General features: G+C 40.3%; 1 protein-coding gene across 2 annotated transcripts in view; it reads left to right on the top strand.

Annotated features, from left to right (window-relative positions):
- Positions 1 to 11,415: 11,415 nt before the first annotated feature.
- PTPN12 (protein tyrosine phosphatase non-receptor type 12) overlaps positions 11,416 to 17,237 on the top strand; it is a 110,807-nt gene continuing 104,985 nt past the window's right edge. The window contains exon 1 of one of the 2 annotated variants that reach the window (XM_053553893.1): positions 11,416 to 11,854. In XM_053553893.1, the coding sequence (XP_053409868.1) occupies positions 11,756 to 11,854 (99 nt within the window). In that variant the 5' untranslated portion in view covers positions 11,416 to 11,755. Of the gene's footprint in view, positions 11,855 to 12,086; positions 12,301 to 17,237 lie in introns of those variants that run through there. The other variant, XM_053553894.1, reaches the window with a different exon arrangement.

The following is a 17,237-nucleotide window of genomic DNA, read 5'->3' as shown; positions in this document are numbered from 1 at the left end:
AAGAACTATGAATCAACGAACTTTTACAGCATAAAAGAAAATAAACAGCATATCTCCAACTAATATACTCTGTATTATTCTCTGGGAAACCATAGTAATAGAACAATTTTAAAAATATTTAAATTCTCAAAATTTCAGTTTAAATCACACATGTTGCTTCTCAGCCTTTTGGCTAAAATCAAGGACAGATTAAATAACACCAAAAAACCTCTCTTGGTGTTTTAAAGACCTTCGCTCATAGATATTTATTGTGTTATTAAACAGAGTGCTCCATTTTAAATTCTGGACATACTGCTGCCTTTATAAAAGGATGTAGGTATTGCGGAAGTCAGTAAAATATTTCAGTCTGGAAAATAAGAAAGGGAGTCCCCGGCTGACTGCATAGCATGCCAAAACAAACACTACTTTGCTAAGGAACTGGGCAATTTTTTTTTTTCATCAGAACCAACCCATATGTTACAGCCTTGCTCATGAAGTTTAAATTTTCCTGTGTATGGGAGGTGAGAGGATAGGTCAGCAAACAAGTAAAAGGTAAATGCTATGAATGGTGATACTGATGCTGTCTCTGATATAGTTTTCCAAAATGGCAAACCTCTGGTAAAATTTTGAACAAAGTACTATCTTCTTTCAATTTATATGATAGTTGTATTTTTGGAAAACCAGGAATATATTAAAACAATGCTAAAACATTTTCTATTTATATATAAATAGAGTAAGATTCTACACTCAGATAATTATGAGATTTTCTACCTTCAAAAATATCCAAAGGAGGCTTGGTACCCATAGCTCAGTGAGTAGGGTGCCAACCACATACACTGAAGCTGGTGGTTTCAAGCCCAACCCAGGCCTGCTAAACAACAACTGCAACCAAAAAATAGATGGGCGTTGTGGCAGGCACCTATAGTCCCAGCTACCTGGGAGGCTGAGGCAAGAGAATCGCTTAAACCCAAGAGTTTGAGGTTGCTGTGAGCTGTGATGCACAGCACTCTACCAAGGGCAAGAAAGTGAGATTCTGTCTCAAAAAAAAAAAAAAATATATATATATATATAGATATGTATATATCCAAAGGGATACTCAAAAGTCATGCCAAAGGCAAATAAGGAAACTTTTGTAGTGCAAGGAATGTTTTATACCTGGATTGCTGTGGTTACATGGGTATATTCGTCAATCTGTATACTTAAAATGGGTACATTTGTTGTATATAAATGATGTCTAAAAACTGATTTAATAAAAGAAGACATAAGAGATGAGAGACAATTCTTTAAAATTGATAAAAGAGGTGGTTTTTAAAAAATTTCAGATTAATATGAAAGTACAAACAATTAGGTTATAAGAGACCACACACTTAATTCCACTCAATCGTGGTACAACCAATAATACTCTCACAAATTTCCAAACCACACGCTAGTGATCAATACAACATTCACTGAGAATATTGCATGCCATCTCTTTGTGACATGAAAAGCCACTGGAGGGTTTTGACCAGAGGAGTAAGGTGTTCTGACATGCTTTTTTTCTTTAATTTTGTATTTGTTTTGGTTTGAAATTGTTTATTTTATTATTTATTTATTTAAGACAGAGTCCTACTTTGTCGCCCTCGGTAGAGTGCCATGGCATCACAGCTCATAGCAACCTCAAACTCTTGGGCTTCAGAGATTCTCTTCTCTCAGCCTCCAGAGTAGCTGGGACTAAAGGCGCCCGCCATAATGTCTGGCTATTTTTGTTTTTTTAATCAGCCAATATTTTTTTTTTATTTTCACATATACATGTGTTCATTAGGCTTCTACTTTTTGCCTTTACAAAATTAAAAAGGCTTAAACTTTAACAACAATAACAATGTTTAAGATAGGGACCAGAAACAAATAGCCACAATGTCTGGCTATTTTTTAAGAGACAAGGTCTTGCTCTGACTCAGGCTGGTCTTGAACTCCAGAGCTCAGGCAATCCACCCACCTCAGCCTCCCAGAGTGCTAGGATTACAGGAGTGCGGTACCATGCCCAGCCTGATCTGACATGTTTTAAAAGGATTGTTCTGACCCTTGGGGCAAAGGCAGGAAAAGGCTGATGCAGAGAGACAAGATAGAAGACAATCATAAAACACAGATGAGAGATGACTGTAGCTTGGACAAGAGCAGTCCCAAAATGGTAATCATGAGATGTACTAAAAAAGACTCATAAATGTCAACTAGAGGCCCAAAGAACATATCAGAAGAGTTTGAAAAAGTTTATTAGATTACAAAAAGTAAATAGTGGTAATTTTCAGTATTCTCAATAATCCTCATATCATACTACTTCATTATTCAATGAAATTAAAAAACACTTTGGGGTTCTAGCCATGTCATTTGTATCTAAGTACAATGAAGCATTATTTTCTGTGGAAATGAGATTCAACAAAAACATTCTTTTAAAAATAACTTACCATAGAAAAGTATATTTCCTAAGGAACGTTGTTTAACTAGGCTATTTCTGTGGTAATTAAGATCTTATAATACCTTAAGCTCCAGGTAATAATGAATATTGGTTTATCATTTGAGTTTTTCTAAGTATAGAAATTTAGGAAATTATGCTGGATTTCTTTTAAGACTGGAACCTACTAAGTTGATTTTTTTTTTTTTTTTTTTGAGATAGGGTCTTGCTTTGTTGCCCATGCTAGAATGCAGTGGCATCTTTATAGGTCCCTGCAACCTCTAACTCCTGGGCTCAAGTAATCCTCCTATCTCAGCCTCCCAACACACCACCACAACCAGCTAATTTTTCTATTTTTTGTAGAGTCAGAGTCTTGCTCTTGCTGAGGCTGGTCTTGAACTCCTGACTTCAAGCAATCCTCCCACCTTTGCCTCCCAGAGTGTTATAGCTGTGAGGCCACTGCTGTAATGTTTTCTAATTTAAATAAAATCTGAGACAAATTATGGCAAAATATTAAAGTGTGAAATGAAATATTATACCAGTGAAAGACTGCAGACATAAGAAGTCACATATTGTATAAGTCCCTTTATATGAAATATGAAGAATAGGTAAATCTACAGAGACAGAATGCAGATTGGTGGGTGCCAGAGTTTAAGGGCAGGAAGGAGTAGGGAGCAACTGCTTAATGGGTATAGAGTTTCCTTCTAGAGTCACAAAGATGTTTTAGAACTAGATAGAAGTGGTAGTTATACAATACTGTGAATATATTAAATGCCACTGAATTGTTCACTTGAAAATGGTTAATTACATGTTATACCAATTTCATTTATATTTTTTAAAAACACTAAGGAAAGTGAGAACTTCAAGCAGGGAGGTTATTATTGAAAAGGGTCAAATGCTGCAGAAGGGTAAAAAAGGATATAAATTAAGAGGTCACGAGATCTGGCAAGCTGGAGGTCCTTCAGGAGAAATGTGCCAGCAGTCAGATTGTTGCAGGTGCCATGAATTGGGCAGTAGTTTATGGGAATCTTAAGCAGTCTGTAAGATAAGGAGAAAGAATCAGGGAAGGGAGATAGAGAAGAGGAGATATTTGTACAGCAAGAGTAGGAAAAGATAGAAAAGGATAGAGAAGGTCCACAGGTAGAGAAGTTAGCTTTAGAAAGAATTAAGAATCCTAATACTGGAGAGTAACAGGTAAGGAAAGGGGTAAATTTGTGATTTCCAAATTTCACTTGGAAAGGAAAGATGCTGAATCAGTTAAAACTTGCTAACTCCTTTTTCATTCTAAGATTGAGGAAGCAGGGTATAGGACTTGGAAGGGTGGTAAAGCCATGGGAGTTGACCAAGAATAAATAAAAGGGCTGTCTCTTCAGCTTTGGGTGCACTAGTGGAAATCATAAATATCTCCCTTATACACAATTTAAAAATTTAACTGTTAAAAGCATTGAGTGATTAATAGTCTCACAAATTGCTCACTAAAAATAAAACCACTGCCTACTCTCATCTGTGTGTCACATGATAGTGGATTTGTGACATATTATGAATGTACTTAATATAGTGTTTATGTAACACATAACAGATCAGTCAGGAAATACTGGAGAAAAATAGCAAATGGAATGTACTGAAGAAACATTAAAATATTAACATTCAACTAGAAAAATAAGCAAAAGATCTCTAGAAGACAAGTACTACTGAAGAAAGATACAAGCAAATATTTCGCTAGAATTTCAAAATAATGAAACTACTCAAAAATTTATGAGAGGGCAGATAATTGTCTTAATAAATTACATACGAGGGTGGCGCCTGTGGCTCAGTTGGTCAGGCACTGGCCCCATATACCGAGGGTGGCGGGTTCAAACCCGGCCCCGGCTGAACTGCAACCAAAAAATAGCTGGGCGTTGTAGCGGGCGCCTGTAGTCCCAGCTACTTGGGAGGCTGAGGCAAGAGAATCGGTTAAGCCCAGGAGTTGGAGGTTGCTATGAGCTGTGTGATGCCATGGCACTCTACCGAGGGCCATAAAGTGAGACTCTGTCTCTATAAAAAAAAAATAATAATAAATAAATAAATAAATTACATACGTAATTTATTTGAAAAAGAAGAAAATATACACCTTAAAGTTTAAAATGAACTATTTTAAAATATATATATGTATGTAACATATAACAGATCAGTCAGGAAATACTGGAGAAAAATAGACAGCAAATGGAATCTATTGAAGAAACATTCAACTAGAAAAAAAACACATATATATATTTTTTGTTTGTTTGTTTGTTTTTGGCCAGGGCTGGGTTTGAACCCGCCACCTCTGGCATATGGGGCTGGCACCCTACTCCTTTGAGCCACAGGCACAACCCTTTTTAAAGTATATTTTTAAAAAGTAACTGGTAGAGCATAATCTTAAAATCATAACGTGGTCAGTAGTTGAAAGGCAAGAATAATGAGTAACTATTAACAGTAAATGCTTAACAAATTTTCAATTACTGAATGAACTTGGATTTCATGACTATGAAATGGGCATCTTGAAATGTGATATTCACTGACAAGGTAAAGTAATCATCTAATGCAGTGGTCCCCAACCTTTTTGGCACCAGGTACCAGTTTCATGGATGACAATTTTTCCACAAACAATGGGTGAAGAGTAATTTTGATATGAGTCTGCAAGCACTTAACTTATTATGGCTTCTGTGCAGTCGAATTTCTCTGATAATTTGTATTTGTAGTCACTTCCCAGCACTAGGATCACCACCTCAGCTCCTCAGGCATTAGATTCTCATAAGGAAGCATAACCTAGGTCCCTTGTGTGCACAGTTTACAGTAGGTTCACCCTCCTATGAGAATCCAGTGCTGCCGCTGATCTGACAGGAGGCAGAACTCAGGTGGTGATGCCAGCAATGTGGAGTGGCTGTAAATACAGATGAAGCTTCCCTGGCTCACCTGCCACTTACCTCCTGCTGCACACCCCAGTTCCTAACAGGCCATGGACTAGTGTTGATTCTTGGCCCAGGGATTAAGGACCACAGATCTTATAAATTCACTGAATGAAACTATTATACACATAGGTGCTTTGTGCAATTCTATGGGCATTAAAATAGTTTTGCATAATGTTAGGGGTGAATTTGAGAAATAAAATTTCCTTTTATAGATTTTAATTTAAACTTGTGTAGCTCCTCAGCTTTCCAGTTGCCTACACAGAAATGTGAAGTGCAAAGTTTTTCAAAGAATAGTAAATGTGATAAAATATAAAATCACATTGGAACTTTACATACAAAAATAACTGAGAGACTAAAAGAAATCTTAGCTTTCTAGTTGCCTACACAGAAATGTGAAGTGCAAAATTTTTTACAGAATAGTGAATGTGACAAAATATAAAATCACATTGGAACTTTAAATACAATTTATTATTTTACTGTTGTAAAACAGACCTGACACCAAATTTACCACCTTAACCATTTAAAGTACACAGTTCAGTGACATTAAGTACATTCACATTGTTGTGTAACCATGTCATTCAATACTCATCCCAAACAAAACATTTTATTTATTTATAGGTGTTTAGTGGTAAAAAACATTTACCATCTTATCCATTCTTTTTGTTTTTTTGAGATAAAGTCTCACTATGTTGCCCTTGGTAGAGTGTAGTGGCATCACAGCTCACAGCAACCTCCAACTCTTGGGCTTAAGTGATTCTCTTGCCTCAGCCTCCCAAGTAGGACCGGTGCCCTAACCACTGAGATACAGCGTCATGCCCATCTTAAACATTTTTAAGTGTGCAGTTCAGTAGCGTTAAGTATACTTGTATATACTTTGTTGTGAAACAGATAACTAGAACCTTTTCATCCTAAAATCTGAATCTCTTTACCCATTAAACTCCCTATTTACCTCTTCCTCCCAGGCGCTGCTACTCACCATTCTATTTTCTGTTTCTATGAATGTGACTTGTTTAGATACTTCATATAAGTAGGATCAAAGTTTATTTTTAGCTTAAAATATTACTATCATTGAATGAAAGAAATTTTTGCTTGTTTTGTTTTGCTGATAGTCTGGCCTGCCAACCTTAATCAATACAATAAATGGATTTTATATGGCACAGTCATATGTCATAGGCCCTGTTAATGATCCATTCCTAAATACAGAAACTAAACACCATAGTGTTGAAAGACCACTAATTAATTAGATGCTCAGGTAGTATTTGACTTTGAAATTATTTATAAAATACTGATTTTTCTTTGAATGTTAAATGAAACAGCATAAGAAGTATGAGACGGAAAAGTTGAAGAGGGTAGATTTAATGACTGCATTCTTCTCCAGTTAACATTTATCCTTATTGTATGTAGCCACTGTTGTGTAACACTCTTTAAGTTTTCTCTGAGTGGATTCACAAGGGTTTGGTTCTAGTTCTGCCACTTGGGCAAATCATGTAATTTCTCAAAGTTTAGGCATTATTATCCCTACTAGAATTCTAATGCACATATACAGATGCAGATAATACTGCCTGACCTACCTAAGAGTAGAGTTATGAGGACAATTATGAGGATAATATGTGGAAAAACTCTGAAATATTTAGCTTAGAAATATAATGTTAAATATTGAGGAAATTTCATTGTCTTCAAACTTCTCTCCATTTTTATGTGCCTTTCTTCTGAAAATCTTAAGCTACCTGAAGAAACTAAAAATTATGTTTCCTTATCACTAATTCCCTACTTATTAAATTACATATTTCAGCAAAAAATTCATAGATTAAAAAATGCTCAACAACATTTTTGCTGCGACTAGGCTACGAATGAGGGAGTAAAAGAGGCCAGGAATAAACTAAAGAGGAATTTCCCTCCCTTCTTATTCACCTCCCCATAACTTCCTCTCTAGGAGTCCATTTTTGATATAGTTTAAGGGTACAGGGGTCACACCTATAATCCTAACACTTTAGGAGGTTAAGGTGGAAAGACTGCTTGAGGCCAGGAGTTCAAGACCAGCTTGAACAAGACAAAGACCTTGTCTCTATAAAAACAAAAAGAAGAAAAGAAAGGAAAAGAAAAATTAATAAGGTGGGATAGTGCACACCTGTAGGCCCAGTTACTTGGCTGAGGCAGGAGGATTGCGTGAGCCTAGGAATTTGAAGTTGCTGTGAGCTGTGATGATGCCACTGCATGCTAGCTGGGTGACAGAGTAAGACCCTGGCTGGAAAAAAAAAGTGTAGCAAGGACGGAAGAATGTAGAATAAAATGTCAGGTTAATATCAGAAGTGCTATTATGGGAGAATCTCAGGAATAGTTTTAGACTTCACCCACAGTTTCACTTAAATTATACCAGGTATAAATGTACTGTGACTCAGTGGTTTACGCAACAAGCTAGATACTCAGGACCTATAGGTTCTGGCCATGCATCTGATCTTTTTTTTTTTCCTACAAGTGAGTAATCAAATCCACTCCCTGTGTTTTATTTAGTTTTTCATCTATTAATGAGGACAATGATATCAAATTACTACCCAGAGTTGTTAAAAAAAAAGAAAAGCTCATAAGGAGCTATAAAATACTGTGAAAGCCATAACAAAGGTAGCTTTTATGTGAGAATAGATATAAAAATACTTCAAAAGTTAAAATTTCTACATAGAAAGAAAAAAAGGGAGAAAGGGGTACTGTGAATATGAACAAGTAGATAATCCTGAAACCTCTTTTGGATAATATTAGGTTTAAATATAATCCACTTAAACCTTTACAAAAGTACTAAGAAGAGAGACATTAATAGGCTGGGTGTGGTGGCTCAGGCCTATAATCCTTATACTCTGGGAGGCCAAAGCCTGTGGATTGCCTTAGCTCAGGAGTATGAGACCAGCCTGACTAAGAATGAGACCCCATCTTTAAAAATTGCCAGGCATTGTTGTGGGCAGCTGTAGCCCCAGTTCCTCGGGAGGCTGAGGAAAGAGCACTGCTTAAGCCAAGAGTTTGAGGTTGCTGTGAACTATGACGCCAGGGCACCCTACCAAGGGCAACAAAGTGAGACTGACTGTCTCAACAACAAACAAACAAACAATATTAACCTTTCTTGTCATTCCTCCTGTATTTACCCTGAGTGAACATGACTAGTGAGCAGGAAAAGAGCCTACAAAGATGAGGTGGTGGGTAAAAACGCATTATAAAAGGCGCAGAAATAATTCACCATTTAACCAGTTCTTATTTTATTATTTTATTGTTTTAACCAGTTTTCTATGAGCAAGTGTAAAGCGAAATACACAAATGCTGAAACCTATCTCCTTCGGGAGCAGCAGGTGGCTTTCCTACAAAAAGGAAACTGTTTAACTTGCCATGAGTAAGAAATGGAGAAAGTTTTTGATGCCTATAATATCAAGTATGACATTCAATCCTGTGTCCAGTCTACTTTGGAGCTTCATACCTATACAATATTCAAAATTCTACTTTGCTGTCTTCATGCTTTTTGTTTCATTACTTCTTTTGTCTGGGTGTTCAATTTCCTGTTCAAACCAAATTTCTTTTTTTCGTGTGTGTGTTTTTTTGTGGTTTTTGGCCGGGGCTGGGTTTGAACCCGCCATCTCCGGCATATGGGACCAGCGCCCTACTCCTTGAGCCACAGGCGCCGCCCCAAACCAAATTTCATTTATCCTTCAAGTTCTGCCTCTGTGACTACCTCATACTCTGACTGCATCATTCACAATTTTTTTTCTCAGAAATGTTAAACTTGTTATTAATCTGTGTCACTAATTTTGCATTTATTAACCTAAGAATTTATTGTTTTTTCTCTCTCTTTTACTAATACATATGCTCCTTAGGAGAAGGAGTCATCATGAAAACATTTTTGTATCTCACAGATACAGCATAACCCTTCAAGCTCAAAAAACATCTGTAGCTTGAAACAAGACCTAAACACACACAGTAGAACTTCTGTAAGCTGACCATACAAAGGACTATAAAATAAACTGGTGGACCATACAGAGGTGGTCAAAGTAAGAAACTTCCATTGAGTACATGTGGTATGAGTCCAGTCTATGAAAATTAGGTCAACTTAGGGAAATGGTCAATGTAAGGAGGTGGTCAGCTATGGAGACTGTACTGTATATTGAAAAGAAGAAAATAAACCAGTTAGTTACTAAGAAAAACACTGTTCAGCATTTCCAAAGAGTTGAAATCCTTGGAGATACTATTTTACATTAATTTTCCCTAACCTACAGCAGATGCCAAAGGTAGCTGCCAAAACTTCAAGAAATCCTCCGGTGTCATAAGAGAGGCACTGCCAACAAAAGGAAAAGCTAAAAAAAAAAAAAGAAAAACACTAAATAACGCCAGTCAACATAGGTCTCACTACCTCAAACAATTAACACCTCTCACACACTATACCAGACTGTCATTAGACCATTGCGCAACTTGGCCAACAAACAGTTTTTTACCAATTACCATCTGGTTTGTATGTTTTGACATATCAAAAGTGGAGGTGCCCTGTGATCATCTACCCACTTCTATATCTAGTCTGATTTCTTTCCCAGTTATGAGAGGAAAGTGGGATGAAGCCCAGATTCTGACCTTTTCTCACATCCAGTGAAACTAAATAGTAGTATTTGGTATTTGGTTAAAGTAAAATATGGCAGACTCTTACTTCAAATAAAATTTACCTTAAAAATCAAACTGTTCCTCTCAGTTAATTTTTAAAACACAGAGCAAAACTGTACCTCTTTCCACACATATATAAATCCATGGAAAAAGATTTAGAAGGGCACACGTGGAAGTGCGTGTTTCTTAGGGGAGTGATTTGGCATATATTAGTTCCATTATTTTATGGAGAAATATTTTCCTTTCTAAAAAAAAGTGAACAAATTGTATCTTGCCATTCATACTTATTTTCTTCAGGGAGTTTTTCATTAAATTCCAGGGTGCTTCTGAACACCCATCTGGGAAAGTGTCCTACCACTGATATTTCCTACTATAACCAAATTTCCTGACCAATCTGCTCTGTACAAAATGTTGTTTGTGGGTGTAAAGTGACCAAAGTCAAGTCCATTTATCAAACTCTTTGCTTCTTTCACATTACCACAAAGCTACGTTCCTTAGGGAGGGGCTATATGGTGATGTTGAGAAACCAAATTACTAGAGTTCATCTTTTGGCTCTGCTAAAAATATTGTGGGAGGGTGGGAGGCTGGCAAATCACTTTATTTGTAAAGTGATGAGTTAGAGCACAATATACTCCGATAACTAGAAGACAAAAATGAATAAAGATTTACAAAACCTATTCTATGGAGGAAAGTCTCTCAGTTTTGAAGCGCAGCGAATCTAAAGGCAAGGAGAAAAATTCCCTTCAATCCAGGAAACACTGTGCCCCTACTAAATGCGTCGTATGCAAAGAAGGCACTCCGAACCTTAGCCGCTCACTCGCCAGGGCTTAAAGGGATTTAAGAACAGAAATCCTTTCTCCTTTCACCCAAGAAACGTTTCGCTTCTCTCTCTCTAAAGTCCCAAAGCCCAATTTCTGTTCCTTCACCAAACCAATAGTAAAACGAGCATCTACCAGCTGTGAACTCGTAGCGACACTACTACAGCTCCCAGCATGCCTCGCTTCCCACTACTGCCCTCTCCCGCACCCGCTCTTGTAGTCCCAGCCCACAGCTGGCGGCGGCGCCGAAGTATTCTTGAAAGCTGCTTTTCTTCCCTAGCAGGCGGTGAGACCGCAAGTTCCAACTTAAGCCCTACTCCAGCCAGTTAAGATCCGCCCCGCTCACTGTCTCATTCCCTTTTCCAGGGAACTCACCTCTCCTCCCAATCCGAGTGGGGCCACGCCCCGGAAGTGGAGTCCAGTTGCCCCACAGACGGCTGAAGCTCCTCCCAGCCACTCCAGATAGGGCCCGGGCCTTGGGCGGGGTTAGAGGCGTGGCTCGGGGGAGGGCGGGGGCGGAGCCGCAGCGCGGGGCCGCGCGTCTGGGTGGCGGCGGGGGCGCGCCCGTGGGGAGAGGCGGCGGCGGCGGCGGCGGCTGCTGGTGGGGGGTGGGGGGGGAGGAAGAACCGGGAAGGGGGGCAGGGCGAGCGGAGAGCAGTGTTCCTGAGGCGGCGGCGTCTCCGGAGGAGGCGGAGGGCGGGGAAGGAGTATGAAGCAAGCTGGGAGCTGGGGCTGGCGCTAGCCGCTGCGGCTCGACTCGCGCTGCGGGAGAACGGCGGCTGCTCCTGGAAGTTGTGTCGGGAGCCGGGCCGGTGCCGCCGCTGCCGCTGCCGCTGCCTAGAGCGCTGGGGAGCAGGAGGGAGCGGCGGGGGTGGGCGGGGGTCGGGAGCGAGCTGGGGAAGACGGAGCGGGCTGTGCGCCGGGCGGGCGGGCGGCGGGGGGGCCAGCGACCGCGGCCGGGGGGACGCGGGAGGATGGAGCAAGTGGAGATCCTGAGGAAATTCATCCAGAGGGTCCAGGCCATGAAGAGTCCGGACCACAACGGGGAGGACAACTTCGCCCGGGACTTCATGGTGAGTCTGTCCCCTTGCTGTCGTCCCCTCTGGCCGGCGCCGGAGCCCACGGCCGCGGGCTGCCCGTGCTTTGTGTGAGGCTGTGAGGAGAGGGGCGGAGGGCGCGCGCCAGCCGGCGGGCCGAGCGGTCTGGGAGGCCGACGGGAAGTGAGGCCGCCTCTGCCCTTCGGCCTCTGTGCTTCCCCCGCGTTCGCGACCCCTCGGCGGGCGCCCGGGGCGCGAAGGGAGCGGCCGCCGGGCCGAGCCCGCACCCGGCTCCGCCGCCCGCGACCACCTATTGTTTCTCCGGTCGGGAGAGCGAGACGTGTGAGGTGCAGGCCGGGCGGGAGGGGCTCCTTCCCACACCTCCCCGCCCGCCCTGCTCTGCACGGAGGGTCGGGGCGGCATGTCTGGCCGTGACCGGGAGGACAGCGGATCGCGGCTGGCGGAGAAATGGAGGTTTTGAGGTTGTTTGGCATTAACTCGTGGGGTCTCTTTGCTCAAGCTAGTCTCAAAGTGGGCGAGGTAGGACCTCTGCCGTTTCTGGGTTCGGGATTATTTCCAACGCTTGGGAAAGGATTGTCCGTGAGGAATCTCGGTTTGCCGAATTTCCGTTTGCCCCTGTCCAATCTGTTCTCTCTTGAGACTCAGGTTTGGGGGGTCTTGGGGTTAACTTAACTTTAGGTTGGGGTAATTGTGGATAGGAGGTTATCCTGAAGGAAGCCTACTTCGGACTCTTCTCTAGGGGATATCGCCGAAGGCGGAGGGGATGTGACTATTACTTCCTATCCGGGGTGGGGGTGGGGAACTTGGGAACAATAGTCCTGGTGGGGCGGAGGCGACGATATGGGCTGAAGCCCTGAACTGGGAGATAACCTTTCCAGTGCGTGTCCCCCCCCCCCCCCCGGCCCTTTCTGCCTTCTCCTTGTGCAGGCTGACTTGAGAGGAGATGAGGGTTAAAAAGTCTCCTTCCTGAAATTGCACTAGATAACGTCTCTGTGAGGGGGTCAGATCCAAAGGCGTGGGACCAGAAGTCCATTTCCTACATTACTCCCCTCCCCGCCCCTTTTTATTTTTCTGCTGGACAATGTTCCCTCCAGGGTTGTTTCCCGGCTTAGGAGGCGGCGGTTGCGGCTGCTACTCCTACGGATATTGCGCAAGACTGGGGCGTTGGAAACCCTGGAGGTCTGGGGAATGGAAAAGGAAGTGGGACTTTGGGAAGTGGTTGCTCCTTAGCCTTGGTGGGGATTGGACAAGGGAAATCAGCTAGAGAAAATTTTGATCCTAGGCAGAAAAGGACATCTCCAAGAATAATCACTTGACTCTGAAGTTTGATTGTAAATTGAATACATAGTTAATAATGATAAAATAAATGGGCAGCAAACATTACCTAGTTTGTATTTCAAAGTACAGTCGTTTTCAAGGTGCAGGTGAAATGACTTATTACTGAAATACTTTTTTCACCTTTTAAATAGACTTGCGTCTAGTAAAGCTTTAGCGTTAAAAATTTTGATGGTTTATAAAGTATTAATAGATCCTTGGTCTTACACAATATTGTAACAGTAGTGTGATTCCTGCTTCTCAGACCAATAATAGAGGATACAAGTTAAATAACCTATTCTTTATTTGTAAATATTTTCTCTTGTTATTTAGCCTATATAGTTTTGAAAAAGTACTTTTGGATCTGAAAAGGCCAAAGGAGAGGACATTTTCCCTTCTTTACCATTAAGAATTTCTATAATATTGATACCTTTTGACTGGTGTCATTTATAATAATTGGATAAAGTTCCCTTCTAACAGAAGTAGAAGAAAATATTTACTTAGAGTATTTAAGATGTGTAAAACACGTCTTTTATGATCTTATTTTGGTTATGAAAGAAGAGGGAGTGTAGTCTTTGGTTTGGTTTTTTTGTTGTTGTTGTTTGCATGCTAGACATCTTGTCATCCCTGGGTACTATCCTGTCAGGAAGGAGCTTTGGTGATGCAGGCAATCAGGATAGGTGCCGGATTCTCTGAACTCCTGGACAGGGGAGGTAGCCTCAGGGTTCATGTTTTGGGGATGAGTCAGGAATTCCTATCGGAGATTTCATTTTTCAGAGACAAAAAGGGTCTCCTTTTCCTTCCATAATATCTAGCTATAGTGAGGTGATTCTGTTATACATTGAAGATTTGATGACTAAGGCTATTCTTTTATAATGCTTGCTCTTTTATTTCCTGACTTGATAAGCAATAGCTATAATTAAGGTGCCTGTAGTTGATGGAGCTTTTTCCCTTGACTGGAGAGCTGGAGAGGATGTCTCTCTGGCATGAAAAGAAAAAAAAGATCAGCTGATAGATTCTAACTGTTGTTATTCTTCAATTCTAAAATCAATTAAAAATGCATTTTTAAACTTTAACATTTCAGAACTGAGCATTATAATCTAGCTGTTACAACCCTATTCCACTATAAAGTAATAATATTTGTTCCAGTTTGGAAATGAATAGAATAATAGATGCCTTACACTTAGGAAAGTTGAGTGGGCATTTCAGACTGTGGTCTAACTCTAAGCACAATGCTCTTTCAATTTTTCTATCCAGACATATTAATGTACCATCATCCAGAAGCCACCTCTATTCATGATTTTAATATTTCTGTGTGCCGTATCTATACACATCATTTTGTAATTCTTTTTTTAACCTAAAATTTTGTTAAGTGTTTTTAATAATTATAACTGTTTTTTAAAACTAATTTTAAGTACCTGTATGATATTTCACCTGGTGACTATTTTGTTATCTTTATCCCTTATTGTCATGATTGAATGTTTAGGCCATTCTGTCTTCTGCTATCATCTATAATTCTGTGACTAATATCATGGTAAAACTTATGTATTTTTTGGCCAGGTACGGTGGCTCACGCCTGTAATCCTAGCACTCTGGAAGGCCAAGGTGGGTGGATTGCCTGAGCTCACTGGTTTGAGACCAGCCTGAGCAAGAGTGAGACCCCATCTCTAAAATTATTCAGTTGTTGTGGCTGGTGCCTGTAGTCCCAGCTACTTGGGAGGCTGAGGCAAGAGAATCACTTGAGCCCAAGAGTTTGAGGTTGCTATGAGCTGTGATGGCACAGCACTCTACTGAGGGTGACACAGTGAAACTCTGTCTCAAAAAAAAAAAAAATCTGTATTTTTCACTATTGCATAAGACATCTTTTTGGTAATATAAGAGGATATAAACATTTAATACATATTCATAAATAACTTTTTGAAAAAGTTGGGTCAGTTTATACAACTGTCAGTAATATATGAGTATTCATATCACAGTTATCTTCATCTGTATTTGATGGTTGAAAATGGTGTCTTGTTTTATTTTTATTTATATATTTACTTTGTTTAGAGGCAGAGGTCTTGCTCTGTCACCTGATTGTAGTGCAGTGGCCCGATTGTAGCTCATTACAGCCTCAAACTCCTGGGCTCAAGTAGTCCTGCCTCAGCCTCTCAAGTAGTTGGGACTGCAAGAGCATGCCAATACAGCCAGCTAATTTGTGTTTTGTTTTAGGGACAGGGTCTCACAATGTTGCCCAGGCTGGTCTCAAACTCCTGGCTTCAAGGGATCCTTCTGGCTTAGCATCCCAAAGTGCTGGGATTATAGATGTGAGCCACAGTGCCCAGTAGTATCTTATTTTAGTTTGAATTTCTCCATTGCTGTTGACGATCGAAAATTTTCCACATGTCATTAATTATAAGTTGTCTATTCCTGGCCTTGGCCTGTTATTTCCTCAGCCTCTTAAAGATTGTGTAAAACTGTGTTGCCCAGATTGTTACACCTTGAAAACATGCTAATCTTGCTAATAAACAAATTAGCATGTAAATAGCCATTTTCTAAATCTTTCCAAAATGCTGAGATTATGATCATGACAAGTAAATGTAAAGTAGGGTGGTAAACATTCATATTTGACAGATCTAGGTTTTACTCAGCACAGACTCCCTGAAATGATCTTGAGAGGTGGAACCATATTTTGAATGAGCTAATATATGATAAAGGCTAAAGGTGATGCTGGGAAGGGTAGAGTTCAGATTGTGAAGGTTCTTATATCTATGCTGTATTTAGATTTTATTCTATAGACCAATAACAACAATTCTGGACAGTTTTGTAGCACAACTTGTGGAGTCACAGGGAAGGTAAGAAGGTGTTAAGAAAGTAGACTTGCTGGCCCAGCACTCAAGCAGCATCTGCTCCCATCTCATCTCCACCTACTTTTTGAAATATATTGTGAGCCTTAGTTATTCAGGTAGGTTCTGGTATAAAAACTGAGAATCACTGCTCTATTATCTCTGGAGAGCCACTGAATGGTTTGGGTAAACAGGTTGGGCACAGTGGTTCATGCCCATAATCCCAGCTTTTGGGAGGTGGAGGCTAGAGGATTGCTTGAGGCCAGGAGTTTGAGACCAGCAACATACCAAGACCCTATCTGTATAAAAAAAAAAAAAGTAAATATTTTTTAAAAGAAAGGTGTCACAGTCATTTTACACACAGTCATTTGTGTTGTAGAAAGTTGATTCTGATGGCAGGATGAAGGATAGAATTTGGGAAGCTGTTAAAATATTAAGTGGGATGTTAAGGGCCTAAAGTTGAACTAAGAAGGAATAGAGAGCATGCAATGGCTCTGATGAGGATTAAGAAAGAACTCTCCATGATTCACTAGATGTGGGTAGTAACAGAAAAAAATGTAGTAGTGTGATTTCTAAGATTTCTAGCTTGGTAAACTTGCTCGAGTATAGAAGGCACCATTTGGTAGCATACGAGTAAGACAGGAGAAACAAGTAGAGAAGACCAAACAAGATTGTGGGAGGAAGTTCCAAGGGAGAAGAGGACGAATTTAGTTTTGGACATGTTAAAACTGAGGTGCCTATGAGATATGCAGTAGAAATGTGGAACTCAAGAAGCTCAAGATTGTTGACAGGATGGAGTTAAAGATTTAGGCATTATCATATAAGCATTTAGAAGATAGTTGAAAGCATGGGAGTGAATGAGCTTATTCTGATAAGAACATAGTGACTAGCTTTAGGTTGAAGAGCATCATAATTAAAAGAGCAGCCAAAAGAAGGAAGTACTAGTGTTCCTCAGAAGATGTGGTCAGAGAGTAGGGAGGAGAAACAGAAATATCAGAAAAACCTGGGAGAGTTTCAGGAAGGTATTATTACCAGAGACAAATAATGCTGGGAGGACTGGTAAGGTGAAGTTGAGAAAAGTGCCATTCCGTTTGGCAAGTAGGAGTGCTTTGGTAACTAGAAAAAAGCAGTTTGGATTAGGGTATGGAAAGAAGTCAGATTATAGTGGGTTGAAGAAAAAATAGGTAGAACGTGGGTATAGTTTCCTTCTATTTATTTTAACATTTTGAAAGTAGATGGTGAAAGCTAGAGGAAGATAC

This window comes from Nycticebus coucang, chromosome 11 (assembly GCF_027406575.1).
Source record: "Nycticebus coucang isolate mNycCou1 chromosome 11, mNycCou1.pri, whole genome shotgun sequence".
NCBI classification, from domain to species: domain Eukaryota; kingdom Metazoa; phylum Chordata; class Mammalia; order Primates; family Lorisidae; genus Nycticebus; species Nycticebus coucang.
The sequence above is the reverse complement of the archived record's forward strand: the minus strand, read 5'-3'. Positions and strand labels throughout refer to the sequence as shown.